The 18,225-nt window shown below is 44.6% G+C and overlaps 1 protein-coding gene across 1 annotated transcript in view; it reads left to right on the top strand.

Moving 5' to 3' along the window:
* Positions 1–18,225, top strand: part of MYO15A (myosin XVA) — a 1,716,372-nt gene that overhangs the window by 880,398 nt on the left and 817,749 nt on the right. The window contains exons 37-38 of the mRNA XM_086939741.1: positions 2,243–2,363; positions 7,086–7,147. Of these exons, the coding sequence (XP_086795867.1) occupies positions 2,243–2,363; positions 7,086–7,147 (183 nt within the window). The remainder of the gene's footprint in view (positions 1–2,242; positions 2,364–7,085; positions 7,148–18,225) is intronic.

Raw genomic sequence — 18,225 nt, 5'->3', positions numbered from 1 at the left:
TATGACCTAATATCCGAGGAACTGCCACTCAAACGTTTCTGACGGTGTAGCCAGGCTCTGCAGTTGGAAACAGGGAAATCTTTGAATTTACACCCTTTGTGGAAACTGGGCATACTGTTGATTTCAGCAGCAATGTGGAAACTGTGAATGTATTTACGTAAGACATTAACCATGTACATTTTTTTAATTATGAGCCTATGATAAATATCGTGTTTTCTGTTTTTATAATATTAATCATGAAGATGTATTAATTCGACGTGATGTTATGTACTTTTATGGTTATTTATGAAATATAACCGAATAAAGTTTTTGAAATTGAAATTGAATGTATGCTCAAGCCTGAACAGTTGGGCGAAGGCCTTAATTTTGAGGCATCGGGCTTTACAAGTGGGATTAATAGAATTAGTATATGTTAGAATGTTCGTCTTTTTTTGCATGGACGTCAGTTAGGGGTCGCAGCTGCCACCCCAGGGCACTGCCTTTGCGACCCCTGGCCTCAGAGATGGTAAAATCAGTTCCATGAACACAGGGGTGACTCTGCACTATTTATTTTTTGGTCCATTTATGATTATACTAATAGTGAATATGATTGCATTATTCATTATTAGTGGAATAAAAAATAAAGCACAATAGAATGGAACTGTTGGTGACAGCTAAATAAAAAATGCTTTTAAATGTATGCTGTCTGTGTGCTTGTGTGGTGAGTGTTTGTTCATGTGAGAGAGTATTTGTGAGCAAATGTGAATGTATGTTTAAACATTTGAGAGATTCAGTGACAGAGTGAGTGAGAATACATTATATTGAGTGTCAGTAGGTATGAGTGAGTCATAATGAGTGAAAATGAGTGACTTCAAACGAGTGAGTAAGAATAAGAATCAGTCATTGGCCCTGGCCTACCGGAAGTAAGTCTTGTCTTATAGAAACAGCCATGGTAAAATACCAGTGTTGGCATTCTTGAAGCATTTCTTAGCATGACAGACCCCTGTGACAAAAGACTGGCATACTAAAAGTAATTCCCGACATAATGAACACCCATGCTAAAATACAGAGGTAATTCTTGGCAAAATGCACTATTTAACACCATTATTTAAAAATAATTCTCAAGAGGAAACAGCCCCCTAGTAGTGGCTTGGCTTTGTCACTTCACTTGCTCACTACAATTCAGGGCACGTATTAAGTCCCAAAACTTCCAAAGATCAAGCAATCAGAATAATATAGATTACATTTAAAATACACCTTTGTTTTTTGTGTTGTTATATTAATCGTGCAGTTATAATGGAGCTTTAGGAATGTAAGTTACTGTGATGTTATCAGTTTTAAAGTCATTTCACATGACTTCCCGGAAAAAATCAGGGTCAAGGGTCATATCATATTACTTCTTTGGATGTACTTAAGGTGAAAGGTTATGTGATGTCACTACCGCTACTCCTAACATTTTGGTGAATCGATGCTCGTGATCTTTGCCTCCAACTTCTTAATGCACCTTTTTTTACTCTTATCCCACCACGGGGAGATGGCTCTGATGTGTACTAATTACAACCACGAAGATGCCAAGAATTGAATCGGGAGAATACAGTTAAGGCCAGAAATAAGGGAGAGCGGATGTGGGAATGCAGTTAAAGATAGGGAGAATGAAATGGGAGAAGGGAGTTAAAAAGCAAGGCAGGGGGAAAGCGGATGAGTGTTGGGGAACAAAGGAATTATAGAGTGGGAAAAGATGTAGGTATAAGACTGAGTGCGGGAGTAAAGATACATTTGGGCATGTCTACCGGGCCAATGGTGACTTTTTAGCCAACTGAACTTTGCATGCTGGATTCTTTGAGTCCATTCTTACTAAGTAAACGCATAAATACAAATGTAAGCATCCAATGTGCTGTGGTAGCTAACATAGTGGCTGCAGGTATAACATGTGGCAAGGAGCTGCTTGGCAGCAAGGCAGGTTGTCCCTTTATTACGTCAGGGGTTCTCCATTATTACGTGTTTAGCGTCAATGCAGTGCGTCATGAGGTGAGGGCAGAGCGTTCATGCCCGCTGCGCCTCGCGCCTGCTAGGTCTCTCGGATACGCGTCACTTGATAGCCCCTTCTTACAAATTCCACTGCTCCCGGCAGGGCTGGCTGCCTGCCGGCCGGATCACTTTCGATGCTGGTTGCTAGGCACGCTCTGCCCCGAAGTCTGTGTGCAGCTTCAGCTGTCCTGGGCCTTTCTCCCACGCCTCTCATCCAGAACACCTCTTCTTTCAGGAGCTGGAGAAGCCGTTAGCAGTGGCACAGAAGATGAAAGGAGGAGGGCGGATCGGAGGCGGGGACAGCAGTGGAGAGCAGACGGCATCAAAGACATCAGCAGGCGTGGACCAGCAGGCAGGTGAGTGCCTCCGAGACAGGCGCACCTACAGGCAGGTGAGAGCTTCTGAGATAGCTGCTTGGACCCTCCTGCACATCCACTGGCATGTACCACCCTACAGGTGAGATACCTGCGTGAATGGGGCAACAGGCAGGTGAGTGCATCCCAGATATACACAAGACCTGGGCCAGCAGGGAGGTACAGGCATTATGGATACAAGTAGGCGTGCACCAACAGAGGTGTGAGTGCATCCTGGATACCCACAAGGCATGAACAAATAGGCATGTGAGCGCCATGGACGTCATTCAGGGGTCGCAGCTGCAACCCCTGGCTTGCCCCTTGCTACCCCAGGCACTGCCTTTGCAACCCCCGGCCTCAGAGGTGGCAAAATCACAGCCTGAAACACAAGAACAGCTCGTCCTAATGGACGTCGGTTGGAGCTCCCTTTCCCTGGTGTTCTGTCAGATTTTTCATTGCACCAATAGTTAATAATGATTTTCACTATTAGTGTGATAAAAGAAATTGAGTATAATAAGCTGGAATATGACCCTTTTGGACAGCTACGGTACGTAAAAAATGCTTTAAAATGTATGTTGTATGCATAATTGCATGTGAGTATGTTTATCTGAGAGGGAGTGTGTGAATGGGTGTGTATGCTCAACGTGTCTGTGAGTCAAAGTAAAGGCCAAATGGTGTGTGATGTTCCTTCCACTACCACTGGCATTTTGGTAAATTGACGCCCATGGTGAGTACATCTCAAAAACCCACAGGTATGAACCAACACGCATCCCAGTGCACTCCAGATAACTACAGGCATGGATCAGCAAGCATGTGAGCGCATCTCACTTACATAAAAGCCTGGTCCAACGGGCATGTAAGTGCACCCCAGATAACCACAGGCATGGACTGACAAGCATAACAGTGCATCCCAGTTACAAAAAAAGCCCGGACTAACAGGACGGTGAATGCATCCCTGATATCTACAGGCATGGAACAGCCGACATGTAAGTACATCCCGGATACCCACAGGCATGGACCAGCAGGCATTTTTTGGTGCTTTCCATATACCTACAAGCCTGGACTAACAGACAGGTTAGTTCAGTCCACAAACCTGCATGGACCAGCAAAGCTGTCTGCAGGAGAGGACCATTAGGCAGGTAAGTGCATTCCAGGCGCCTACAGGCATGAACTAACAAGCCTGTGCATGTACCCAAGATACCTACAGGCACGGACATTCAGGGAGGTGAGTGCATTATAGATATTTAGAGGCATGGACAGGCAGGTGGATGGGTGCCTGATCCTTATAGGCAGTGAACAACAAGCAAGTGAGTGCATACCTGATGATACCAACATACATAGACCACAGGCAGGTGAGGACATCCCAGATGCTTACACGGACCAACCAAACCATCTGCAGAAATGGACTATTAGCAGGTAAGTGCATTCAAAACACTGGCAAGCATAAACAAACAGTCAAGTTAGTGACACCAGAAGCATGAACTAGCTATGGTTCCTGCAGGCATGTATCAACAGTCAGGTAAGTGCTTTGAGACACAAGCAAGGGCAAGTAGGCATGTAGACAGATCACGCCTCACAAAACACCTTCAGGTGTGCACCATCACTCAGGCCTGAGCTTCTAAGCAAGGCTTCTGGATGTGTGCCCCAGGAGCCAGTTGAGGGTTTTGGTGATTACCTGCAAGCATGGGCCAGCATGCAAGTGCCTGCATCCCGTGCACTTGTAAGCATGACAAGCAGGCTGGTGAGTGCATCCATTAAGCACCCACCAGCCTGCAGCGTTAGGCAGGTGACTGCATAAATACACCCACAGCCGTGAACCAGGTGGCAGGGCTTTTGTTCCAAGACGTCATCAGAGGGGCGCACACACAGGCAAGACTCCCAAGATACTAGAGGCAGGCGCTCGTTCTTATCTGAAAGGAGCAGACAGGCACCTTTACGTAAACATAGTTGAATTCACAGAGATTTAAAAATCTATATTAAAAGAAGTGTTGTGGTGTAAGCTCATCTCCGCCCTCAGGTGTGACAACCCCTGTAAAGGTTGGGGGTCACTATAGTGGAGGACGCTCGGTGCACCCTCCTGAACATCCAGATTTCTGTACAGCGAGTATAACTCAATCTTGAGGTATACTGAGAAGTAGTCAGGGGAGATCTTTTTCTACTATTAATTGCACTCTTTAGCTGCATCGATATGGATGATGACCTAACTCAGTCCTCCTAAAAATTTTAGGCGAGATTGGCCCCCCTTTTTGACTTTACTTAATGCGAGGACCAAGAAAAGCCTCATGTTAAACGGCATGCTTGTCTATTATGTCCCTACAGCGGGCTGTGATTAATCATCTGGAAAGCTACCAAGCATAACCCCCCCAAATACTTAACACTAATATACATAGACCAAGCAAGAAAGAAACTTACAATCAAATACAGACACCGAGATTTTAATGATTTTATGAAGAAGACAACGATTGCACGGTGACAGGCAATTAAGGCAACCACCAAAAAAAGAAAAAACACTGATATTAATACCAATGACGTGGTGTGAGTAAGGATAATTGGATGAGAACAAAGCAGAAAAAAATGAATAGAGTAAACGGTACGACAGACAATGATTAGACAAGGGGAAACATTCAATGCAAAAGTGAATATAACAGCACATCTATGTACTGTCACAACATCATTAGCTTCTGGACCATGGAAAGGACAGAGAGCACTATTTGGGGAAAGAGGATAACTCTATTGCACAGATATTACCTTGAGCTGAAGAGTATATACGTTTAAATGCAGTGGGAGCATTGTAGTGTGTGATGTGGAAAAGCCCACAAAACACTGAGATAAGTCTTAGAAACCTAAATGTGCATGCATAATACTCTGAAGCATAAAAGACTCTAAAGACATAAAGTTTGATTGCAGAAACAATACCTAAAAAGCACAAGGAATTCAGGAAAACCCGTATGAAAGTTCGAATAAAAAGGATACAAGTATTACAGATTGACACAAAGCAGGGCTTAGAGTAACAGGGTTTAGGTTATTGGGATGCCGTGCAGAAGATGCAGATTAGAGGGAATATTCTCAAATTGGCAGTGGCTAGGAAGTGGACAGGCTACCGTGATCTGCACAGGCTGTGGCTGGGCTAATAGGGATTTAGAAAGTGTGGATGTCCTACAATCCAATCAATGGAAAACAACAACATTGTATTTTTTTACCCTGTCCCATGAATTGAATCCAATTACAGAGGGTCCTTGATATTTACATGCCTACAATCCAATCAAGACATAATACAAATGAGCACAATATAGTGTTTAGCACTGAACTTCAATTTCAGGACCTTCATCTGCAAAACACAAATTTAGAGTACTCTTTTAGCATTCAAGATTCAAGTGGGCATCAGTTTGGAGGATATTTCACCTTCAAGAAAGAGGTTAACACTCTTGATATTATAAATGTTTAGTTTTTCCATTTTGCCTGTTATTGCCCAGGTACCCCGTGATACTTGTTTAGAGCTTTACTTCTGGATTTAGATTTGGGTATGAATTTTGAGATCCAGCTTCTTGATCCACCAAACAGAATTAGAACAACTATGTATTGCCTCTGGTTTTAAAGTCCTATTCCAGAGTTAAGCCGTACCTTCCACATTCGTTGACAAGTTCTTCAGAATTAAGCAGCAGCAGCCAGTTTGCTCCCATCCTGTTCCATATCAACACCTCAAAAGTGTAAAATGAGAAAGTGCAGTGCAAAGTGCCTACTCAGCCTGGGTACCATGGGCTTACCTGTAGTATGGAACATGCAGGGCTGAGTGAGCAGGAAATTATGTGGAGCAGCTTAGATTGAGAAATCTAGATTCCTCTCCCGAATGTATTGGTAAGAGCGCATTTGGAATACTGGGTTGATTTAGACCTCACAGAATAAAAGAGTTAAAAAAACAAATGTGAAAAGGTAGAAAACACCAACAGAACTGATGTACAGCTGGAGTGTTTAACGTGCAAATCATGAAAACAGCCGAATATGTGTTATCTGCACAATATAAATAATTAATAGAGGGTACTGATAAAGAACAGAAGGACCTCATAAAGGTACAATAATACATGTGCTAATAGTTTAACGTTTGAGACAATTAAAATAATAGATTCCGGGACACGCTTTTGTAATCCACTGGGCATTAACTGCTGGAATAACCTCTCACGTAGGTGATTGTAATGTAAACCAGAAACAGTGATGAGAGTTCATTGGTATAGCAATGGTCTTGCTCCACAGCAAGGGGATAAGCTTCCGGTCTACTGTGTAGGTTGCAATAGTACATTTCTATGGATCTGTATGCAAGTGTCTACGATTGTGTGACCAAGTGATCAATAAAGTTATAGTACATGCTGAGCAAATGCAGTCATGTGCAGTCCAAGCAAGGTGCACAGCAGATGTGAGAATCAAAACTTGTCCAGAGTTTTGGAGGAAGAGCGATGTATCAGAGAATGTGAGATGGGTGATACAAGTGCTGAGATGTGGTCAGTATGAAAGAGAGGTTACCAAGGACTTCGCAGACCTCCACCTTTAATAATTGCTTACTTAAATGTGCCACCAAGTTAGTCAGTGGCCACTAGTACAGAATTTAAGATATTTTCACAACCCTTCCTCCCCGTCATCCCCTATCCCAGAATTCCTCCCACATAGGCTTACTCAAGTTCTTTTGTTGAAGATGTTTATGTAATGTGCTTTCTTGCACTTTATCTTATGCAGGTTACAGCCAGTCCATATTCTCCCATCAGCAGGCCTTCATCAACCAACAAGCAGTGCTATTGGTGAGTAGTTGCTTCCTAAAGGGGTCAGTGGAACAACTGGCCAGGGCTTTTTTTTAATATAAATGGGATTAGGATCTTGTAAGCCGAACCTGAAGCAAAGATAGGTTATGAGTGATGCTAAGGAGGTGGTCAGAATCACTTGTTGCATTACCTCTTTTTGCATGATCATTACTATGCAAAACTCCTCTTTTTATTCATGTTTTTTTTAAACCTCCACCTGTGTACCTATGTCCATGAGTGTAATACATGTGTCATTTGTGTGTATCTTTGTGTTTCATCCATTTATTATTTGTGTCTGAGTGCCTCTCTCTTCTATTTACTATGACTGATTTCTCACATCTACCTTCTGAGTGCTGATCATTTTTCCCATTTGGCTCACCCTGCATGTGTGGTTTTCCATTGGGTTGTAGCCCTGTCTCCTTTTTTCTGGTGTCAAACACACACTGGTCCCAGTCCTATTTTCGGGCTTCCAATCCAAGTGCTGATCAATCTTTTCTTTGAAGTTCCATGTGCCTTGCCTACTTTCACCTGGTTGTATGAGGACCCACTCAGTGTCACTTTCAATTTTTCTCTTTTTGTAGAAGCCTTTCCTTTTCATGGTTTTCACTTTCTTCTGGATGTTCAAGGGCTCTCTATCTATCTTTTCGGGATTCCAACAGAGTAGGGCCTAGGAAATAGCAACGCCAGCACTGCCTCTTTTGTCAAAACAGAAAGAGAGGAGTGTGAGGTTGGTCACTTCTTCTAAGGCACAAGAAATGTTTGCACCTGCCCTGGTTGCCAAGTGGTTTTATTCCCTTCCATCTGTTTCTATGACTGCTTCCCTATCATGTTAATCTTCGTTTCCTGATACTTCCATGCCCATTCTAGTTCTTTCCTTCTCTTTCTGATGGGCATGCCACTGCCCGCTTGCAACTTTCATTTTAGGTGTCAGGGTATTCTCCATGTGTGAGTGCTTTACCCCATTGTGTTTTTTCTGCATGTTCAAGTCTTTCTTCCCTCTTGAGCCTAAGGTCTCGATTACAAGTGCCTCGTACAATTATGACACAGGTGCAAACCACTGTTTGTATGGGTGCCAGTATAATCAGTCCTCAGATTCTACTGCCAGTCATTTTGTTTTGCTTCAATAGATTTCAGTATGTCAATTGTGTCAAAATGTAATGAGTGAAATAGGCTTGGCAAATACTGGAACATGGGATGTTGGTGCAGTAAGCAATACATAATGTACAATTGCCACCGCACTCATAAGCAAGGCTTAAGAGTCATTCGGACACAAGGCCCACGCACTGAAGGTCTCACACCCCTTTATACTGAGAAGCAAGGACCCCCAACTTTTATTTCTACTGAGGTTTGAGATATACCATGTTTTGCTATTCCAAAGCATTGTTTCAGCTCTTTAATTCTAGCCTTTGAGTGTTTTCTTCATTCAAGATCAGTCAAAGACTTTTGTAATTGTGAAGGCTTATTGGCCCAAGTGCCTTTCTAAAGTGTAGGTTATTTCTCAGAGTTCTCAGATGGAGCAGCATAGAGTTCAAGTGACAGTAAGAGGATGTATAATGTGTACTGTACTTCTACTAGTGTAGAGTACCCATAGAATGCACAGAATACAATCTGTTCTGCAGATCAGGTGTACATGCACACAAGGTATGTAAGTTATTATTTGGAGTTCATCATCAGACACAAGATTTGCAGTTGGAGCACAATACATGAGGCGTGTGTAAGAAAATATCATATTTACTCAACTTTAGAAATTAACTCTTCATATAGAAGAATGACATATTAGTGCAATGGTGATCACAGGATGAAATCACATTTCATTTTGTGTCCGAATTTGATCTTTTAGCCAAACACCTATCATTGCTTCAATCCTGTGTGAGGGACATCAGTGTCCGATAGTTTGGGCGATTGAATTTCTTTGCTGGTATTTCCGGAAGGTATGGCATCTGACCGGTTGGAGAGTATGCGTTTCTGGCGAAGAGAACTGGCAGACGTGACACTTTCTGTTCCATCTTGGTGTGACTGCTGCTTTTACCCCATAGAAAGGCTGCAGTTTATCTCTCAGTGACATGGACTGCTATAGCAGGGTAGCTAACGGCCTGGCTTGATCACAAGCAAAGTGCAGACATTTTCAAGGATGATTAGCAGACAACAGGCAACCTTTTAGTGAATGACAACTGTAATGCATTTTAATCAGCATTCCTGAAAGGATGGAAAGAGCAAGAGAAGCAAGGATGAGCTCAGTGGCAACTGGGCATGAGCTAGAAAAAGGGCCAATTTTACTACCTCAAAGGATCAGTAAACTGACCAAGAGGATATAGATTATAACATTGTGCCTGTGCCTGCGATAAAATGGAGATGGTACATAGACAATATTACCTCATTTGAAATGCCTTATCTGATAGAGACGTGTAACTGCAGATTCCTTACTTTACAACATTTCCCATGCATCCGACTGCATCTGGAAATTTTCAAGCAGTACCCCTGAGTGCCAGTAGATTGCATTTTTTAGCTCCATGTCAGTGTTCTCCCCCCTAGAAGTGATGTGTGTGGTGCCTATATGGGCTCCACCCCAGCACGCTGATGTTCGTTCTTTTCGTTACCCTCCTATCAGCGCAGATACCGATGAGAGGTAACCCCAGTCATTTTTTGACTGACTTTTTTTTTTTAACTTTAGTTTGTCTTTTTTGAGATTGCAAGTTCTGGTGTGTTAAGGATGTCCCTTAAAAAGCCAAAGGGCTTTAAACCATGTGGTGTCTGTCACAGGCAGATCTCTGTGACAGACCCTCATCTGGGTTTCCTTTGATGCTTTTAGCGGGACCATGACTTTTACAAGGACTGCGACGCCATGAACCTGAAGGCACTGAGGGAACATTCCCTAAAGCTCCTTGCCGTCCGACATCTGACAACCCGGTGACACTCTTGATTCCGGTCACACGTAAGGTCCCTGGATCACTTGCAAAGCCGCTTCTGACAGTCATCGTCAGACTCCAAATCATCGATAAGTCCCACAAGAGGAAGAACTTAAAGAAATCCTGCGCCGGTTCAAGTCATCGGACAAAGTGCAGGAGCATCAGCACTCTATGTCTCGCTCTACCATGGAGCCTGTGCCAGGGACTGCATCTCCCAGAGTTTCTCGGTGTGACCCTTACCCAACCTAAGGAGTTTTATGAGGCCATGTACTTCATATTTGGGCTTCCGGACCCCTCTGCAGTGCCTTCGGGACCTACGGGTTTGGGAGGGGCCCTGGAGTGTCCCCTACTGGAATTCCGCCTTCAATGCCAGTTGGGCCCCTTGGATCTAGTGCTGGATCTGGAGCAGCACCACCCATGAGGCCACGACCTTCCTTGGCATCCGCTTCCGTTCCGTCACTCCTGGCACTGCCAACGCATCATGGCAGAGCAGGCCCCATAGTCATAGCTGACTACGACGTGGAGATGGATGGGCGTCATCCAACAGTAATGCTGACCGGTACCATGCCTTCTGAATTAGAGCTAGTACCTTTTTCTTTTGACAGGCCTGAAGAGAGTGATGATTGGGAGCTGTTTGAGGACCCTTATGGCTACCATCATCCTAGATCAGAGGTCTTCAAACTTTTTGATGTTGAGACCCCCTTGTTAAACTTTTGTAGTCATAAGGACCCCCTTCTGACCAAAATTTCTAGAACCTTTTACTCTTCATCATCGACAACTATCAACAACTATAAAAGCCCCCAATTCCTATAGCAAATAATTTTAACCGTAGGGAAATAATGTTAAACAGTGTTTAGCAAACCAAAGGTCAGTGAGCATGGGGGTGTAGTCAAAGGTGTAGCTATAAACAAAGGGCCTATTTTTTGAGGAATTGTCGTATTTATGAAATATGGTGCATTCCTGTCCTTTTACCTTGTGTTGGCGCACAAACTGCTGCCTAGAACCAACACAGACAGGATTATTTTTGTACCGGAAGGGGCACCTTCCTTCTCAAAAACAATCCAGAGAGGCGTTTTTCTCTTTCTATGTGAGCTGCAGAATGCAGCATACATGGAAAGAGGGAAAAACTAGGAGAAACTAGGAGAAATTAAAACATCTCTCCTCATTACACTTCCACTGGGGAGGCATATGTTTTTAAAGCTCCCCAGGTTTACATGATTTTTTAAATATGGGGCAGCATCAAAATCTAGGGCTTGGGAACCCCACACAAAGCCCCTGGAACACCTCCTTGATGCAGAGTATTTCAAAGCAGTGACTTTCGCATCTATGTCTTACTCCATATCTATGGGGCCTTGCAAAGCCATGCAGGGTGACTTTGCACTGTCTCATAGGTATGGTTGAGAGGCTTGCGCAACTGGAGGGTCAAAAAAAGTGATGCTCTGGCGATGCAAGCCCCTCATAAATAAGCCCCAGAATATTCTGGGCCTTACTTATGAAGGCTTGCCACACTTTTACCCCACCATTGCGTCACTTTTTGTGATCCTGTGGCGGCATAAATAATGCGCCATGTTGTGCCATATTTACAAAGTGATGCATCTAATAAGATGTGTCACTTTGTAGAGGTCTGCGCTACATTATACCTGTGTCAGGTATAATGTTTGCAGGATGGGCGTTCCCCCGCAATAAAGAGTCATAGAAGTGAAGCAGTGAATTCTATGAGATTTCACTGAGACACGTCTAGGACGCTACTGTGTTAATATCTTACACCTGGCTCACAGCAGTCATGAGACTGATGCAGGCCCTGTCACATGGGGCTTTCCCCATGTGAAAGGACACATTGCTGGAGTTGCATCTGTTTTCAGACACACCCCAGCAATATGTCACTTTTGCCCCTAGAGATACGTTAGAAATACTGATGTATCTAATTCCTTACAACATGGTGCGCCGTACACTAAATGCTGCACATCCATTGTCACAAAGAGGGTGCAGTAAAAACTGTTGCTTCGCTGTTTTGTCACAGAGATTCAACAATTTTCATAAATTAGGCCCTCTGTACGTTTTTGAGGTCTTTTACCATCAGGCATCTACATAAAATATAATGGGCAGCGTAAATGAAAACTAAATTAAAAAGTTGTTACTCAGAGGGAAATGCACTGTAGTACATTATGAAACCTCTATTAGTTAATGCACTGCAGAGGTCTGTGTGCAACCAGAGAGCCATATAATTACATCTTGACTGGTGCAGTAGAGAATAGTGACGTGTATTTTTAGTGCTACGAGGTCACAGCCTGTGACAGAAAGCACGGCGAATATGTAAGTCATTATTTCATACTTACATTACACACAGTGTAAGATAGAATGCTGTAAAAGGTGGAAATAAGTTTGCGATAAAATGGTGCTTTCAAAGCGTAGACTTTCGTAATACCAGAGTGTGTAATGCATTTTTTGTTTCCATAGCTGTCCCTTAAACACCTCTTTAGGGGTACTAAGGGCTGTCTAAATGCAGTTAAAATAAAAGCAAGCACTTCTCAGCCCAGTTCTTAACGACTTGCGCTTCCACTCACAAAAACCAAATCTTTGTTATCACAAAGCTTGGAGTGATTTGATTAATTAAAGCCAGATCTTACTGGATGAATTCTTGCAGCAACTAATTTAATTTAATGTATTTATTTATTTCTGCATTTGTAAAGCACACTATCACCTTTCAGGCATCCTGGCGCTAACATATCAGTGCACAGTAAGACTAATGTTCTGGGAAAATGTCAGAATAACCATATTATACACTAGGGAAGAGCCAACTTTTTAGTCTCTTCCTGAAAGGGAGGAGATCCTTCAGTTGTCTCAGCTCCAATGGAGCTTGTTCCATAATCGGGCAGCAGAGGTACTAAAAGCTATACTTCCTGATTTTATTATTTTAAATCTTGGCACCTTCACCATTCTAGCTGCGGAGGAGGTACATACCAAGCAAATGTCCTCTGCATTACTTTCGGACCAAACCTGTGCAGGGCCTTGAAGACTATGCAGAGGGATTTAAACTGGACTCTCTGCAGTATCGGGATCCAGTGCAGCTCCGACAGAGCCAAAAAGGTAGAGGAGCGTCTTGACCTCCCCAAGACTAGTTTGGCTGCTATTGTCTGGATCCTTTGGAGCCTATCTATTAGATATCTCGGGGATTCCAGCAGCAAGGCATTGCAATAGGCCAATATATTTAAGATGGTGCTTTGTACTACCAATGCTCGAGCATGTGCAGGCAGGAACGGGAGAATTTTTCGAAGGACTCTAATAATAGCAAAGCAGCTCCCCACTGTTTTATTAACGTGTGATTCAAGCGTCAGCTTATTATTAAACATGATACCCAGATTTTGAACCTTCTCGACGGGCATCAGTGGGCTAGCTGTAGCTAATGGCCAGAAGTTCAAGGGAAGCACCGGTGGGGCCTTCCCCACTGGACAGTAGAGAATCTCTGTTTTATCAGCATTGAATTGTAGTGAGTTCTCCCTCAACCATTGAACTGTATCTCTCAGGCAGCCATGAAACAATTCAAGAGATGTAGACTGTTTTCCCTCTAAGGAGAAAATGAGTTGAGTGTCATCTGTTTATTTTACGATATTAATATTATGCGCTCTAATGACAGCAATCAGAAGTCTCATATAGATGTTAAATAAGATCGGGCTGATCTCAGAGCCCTGAGGAACTCCATGTGAGAAATGAATAAAGTCAGACTAATAGGGAGGAAGAGCCACTGCCTGTCTCCTATCCGCCTGCTATTCCCACCTCTTTAAGTCTCTTCAGGAGAATGGCATGGTTGACCGTGTCGAATGCGGCAGACAGGTCAAGCAGGATAAGAACCACCTCTTGACCTCTGTTTTCACGCATACGAAGCTCTTCCATCACGGCCACCAGGGCAGTCTCTGTACCGTGGGCAGGACGGAACCCAAATTGCACATCCTCTAGGATCCTGTTAGTTTCCAAATATTTTGAGAGCGATCTACTAACCACGCGTTGATTCTGGGCTGCTATACACGGCTGGTGTTTTTGAGGACCTTGAGGAAGTGGGGGGGCCTGCAGATGAATTCCCCAGCCCATATGAATTGCTTATTTCTTCAGCTTTGTAGGAGGATAGTCTTCTGTTTGTTGAGGGGCATAGTATGTGTTGGACACTTTTGTATGTTGCTTTAGCCATGTGAGTGATTTTAATTTCATGGGGCACCAAAAAGACACTTTTCTATGTGAATGTCTCTGTGATATTGTGAGGAGCAATTTGCTTCATGATTAATGTTTATAATTTATGTAATCGTTCTTTCCGATTTAAAGTAATTGTACTTTTTGTCCTGTAAGTGTTGTCAATTCATGTATACTGTACATGTTTCGCTTGGTGCTTTGATATGTGAGCTTATCAATGAAAATAGATTTAAATGAAGTAACAGATTAACAAAAAAAATAATAAGCCAGAACTACTTCCAAGCATCCTTTACACTTTTATATTTTCATTTCATTCAGAGAGCAGCTGATAACGATCTAAATAACCATCCCAGGAGGGCTGTCTTTTTTTTAAAGGAAAGCACACATTTTTGAATTGCAGGGACAAGTGAAGCTTGGGGAAGCGCAACCCCCTTGCCAGGACTCCACCTAGTATGAGGAACTGGCGGATGGCAGTATTTTGGACACCTCACCATATGCTGGGCTGGTCTCTTCCGCTACTGTGGCTAAGGAGGAGGGTGGCTCTTTTGCAATAGTGGTGCGGAGGGTGGCTGAGGTCCTGGATCTTCAGTTGCTTTTGGTGGCAGTCAGGACAAACCTCTTCAAAGAGGTGCTTCAGCCAAGAGTTTCTCCCTCTGAATCCTTTCTCCTATTAATTGAAGCCTTACCGATGTCCTGCTTGGGACCTGGTCCAAGTGCTAAAGAGAACAATTGCCCTCCACAATCACCCCCTCCTTGGAACCCCAATTTCCTCACCCATCATCCCACCTCGGAGAGCTTGACGGTCCAAGTCTCCACTTCTCATATAAACCCGGCGAGTTTCCTACCACTCCAATGGACAGGGCATCCAAAAGGCTGGATACCTTTGGTAAGATCCTGTTCTCTTGCCTCAAGCTAGCACTGTGGCCAGTGAACACGCATGCCTTTTAGGCCGATACACCCACACTGTGTAGGATTCAGTTGTACGAGCGCTACCCATCGTCTCTGAAGAGTCCCGAGTCAAACTACCCTAAGCTATTGCTGTCAGGCTAGATGCAGCAAAGTTCACCACCAGATGTGGACTGGATGGCTGACTTGCTGGGCAGAGCAGTTGCTTGTTGCAGGAATTTAGATGTCACTCCTGGTTTTGTACCACCGATTTTTCAGGGTATGTCCAAGCTTCACTCATGGACATGGCCATTACTGGCTCTCGCTTTTTGGGAGAGAAGGCAGACTCAACCTGGAGCGCTTTCAGGATCACGGTGCTACAGCCAGCTCCATGGGTCTATCCATGGCCCCTCTCCAACCGCAGTCTGCCGTTCGGACCTCCCATGGCTATGGGAGGGACTACCAATTGCATACTTTTCTGTCCAGCCGCCAAGGCCACCTGACTTCCCAGCCTTGTCATGGACCCAGTTCCCACAAACCATGTGAGACCACCGGCCAGTGGTCAGGCCAGTTTGCCACTCCCCCGGCAACCGCAACCTCCATACACCTTTAGTTTGCCCTTATACCTGCATGGACATTCAGTGGGTGGCAGAATTCGCCATCACCTGCCCCATTAGAAGTATATAACATCAGACAAGTGGTTTTTGCAATCCATCCAAAGGGGCAACTCAAACCCCTTTCCAGAAACTCCTCCACCCATGCCACCCATTTATGACTGGTTGGTGAAGCGCCATCTTTTCTTGCTCTGTCAGGAACTTTTGGCTCTTTTGGCCAAGGGAGCTATCAACAGGGTCCCAGCATCAGAAGTAGGTCATGATTACTAGTCCCACTACTTTCTGGCGCCTAGAAAGCACCAAGGCCTTCCTCCTGGCCTGAAAAAGAAGATGTTCAAGATGCTCATCATAGCTCAGTTCCTGTCTGCCCTGGACCCAGGAGGCTGGATGTTAGCTTTGGACTTGCAAGGTACATATTTCCAAATTCCACTCCTTCCTGCGTTACCTGTGGTTCATGGTAGACCAAGAGCACTTTCAGTTCACCTTGCTCTCTTTTGGCTTTACCAGCGCCCCTTTGGTGTTCACCAAGGTGATGTGGGTGGTTGCAGCATACCTGCGGAGGTTGGGGGTTCCAATTTTCTCCTACCTCAACAACTGACTGTTAAAGGCGGGCTCACCTCCGGCAGTTGTCTCACACTTCCAGACTGCAGTGAACCTCCTGCTTTTGCAGGGGTCACTATCAACGGGCTGAAGTCACACATGACTCCCTCTCAGACACTCCCTTTTATTGGAGCTGTTCTGGAAACAGTGCCGTTTTCGGGCTTATCATCCCAAGCAGTGAGTCCAGAATATTCAAGCTATGGTACAAATGCTTCAGCCTCTATCCTGAATTTCAGTGAGACCAACTATGAGGCAGTTGAGCCTCATGGCCTTCTGCATCCTGATAGTGACACATGCCCGTTGGCATATGAGGGCTGTGCCGTGGGACCTGAAGGTCCAGCGGGTGCAGCATCAGCAGAATCTCTCCAACAGGGTCCAGATCTAAGAGGGAACTGCAAAAGACCTGCAGTGGTGGCTGACCAGCCACTATTGGGTCAGCAGCAGACACATTTTCCTTGCAGAGCCAGAGCTGACTGTAGAGACAGATGCGTCACTCCTGGGGTGGCCTCCTGGGAGAGGAAGAGATCAGAGGGCTCTTGTCTGTGGCTGAGTCCGGACTCTTCATCAACCTGTGGGAGCTTTGAGCAATCTGATTTGGATTGAAAGCCTTCCTTCCTTCGATCAAGGGAAGGCTGGTTCAGGTGTTCACGGACAACACCACCACCATGTGGTACAAAGAGGGCAAAGTGGGTTCCTGGACCTTTTGTCTAGGGCCCTGTGTCTCTGGACATGGCTAGAATGTCAAGGCATTTTCCTGGTGGTTTAACACCTAGCTGGCTCCCTGAATTCCAGGGCAGACAGACTCAGGTGTCAATACCTTACCGGATAACGAATAGATTTTTCAACCGGAGGTGATGCAAGGTCTCTTTGAAGAGTGGGGAAAGCCTTAGTTTATCTATTCGTCACCGCAGAGAATGCGCAAAAGTCAGCAGTTCTGTGGGCTGGAGTTTCCAAGGCAGCTGTCGCTCAGAGACACTTTTTATCTGAAATAGAGCTCGGTCCTGCTGTACATCTTTACTCTGATACCGCTCCTGCCCGGAATTCTCAAGAAAATCTGAAACATCCAGACTCATATCATCCTTGTGGCTCTGGATTGGGTGAGGAGAGTCTGCTATCCTGAGCTTCTGAGCAAGAGCAATGGTCCTCCGATCAGGCTGGCCAATTAGGAGGATCTTATGTCGCAACAGGAGAGAGTTCAGCATCCAAATCTGCCCACCCTCCGCCTTCATGTGTGGAGATTGAGCTGCAACAATTGACATCTTTCGACCTGGCTGCAAAGGGACCCCTCCACCAACATGGTATATGCCTGATGTTAGGACAACTTTATGACATGGTGTGCATCCAGAAATACTGATCCCTTTTCTGCACCCTGATCCCAAATTGAACTTTTTGTTCTTGCTTTGGCCCAGCAGGGCTCTGCTCTGGGCACGGTCAAAGGATATTTGTCTGACATTTTGGCGTTCTTGTGGTTGCTGGACCAACCTTCTTTGTTGCAGCCACCTATTGTGACTCGTTGCTGGAAGGTCTACAGCATATGTTTCCCCTGAGACCACTTTCATGCCCTAGTGGGATATTAGGCTGGTCCTCACCTTTCTCATGTGTCTACGCTTTGGGCCCCTAAACAACTGCCCACTGCACTTACTATCAAGACAACTTTTTTAGTGGTAATAACGTTTGCCTAGAGGGTCACAGTGCCCTCTGTGCACCCTCCTTACACTACCTTTTACCCAGACAAGCTGTTCTTAGGATCCATGCCTCTTTCCATCTGTAGGTTTTGACATCTTTCACGTAGGCCAAACCATCACCTTCCCTGCCGTCTTTGCTCTGCCTCACCATTCTAAAGAAGAGGAGAGACTCCACTTTCTGGACCCAAAAAGAGCGTTGTTGTTTT

The sequence above is a fragment of the Lissotriton vulgaris genome, chromosome 10 (genome assembly GCF_964263255.1).
Source record: "Lissotriton vulgaris chromosome 10, aLisVul1.2, whole genome shotgun sequence".
In the NCBI taxonomy this organism is placed as follows: Eukaryota; Metazoa; Chordata; class Amphibia; order Caudata; family Salamandridae; genus Lissotriton; species Lissotriton vulgaris.
Note: the sequence above shows the minus strand (reverse complement) of the source record. Positions and strands in the feature narration are given on the sequence as shown.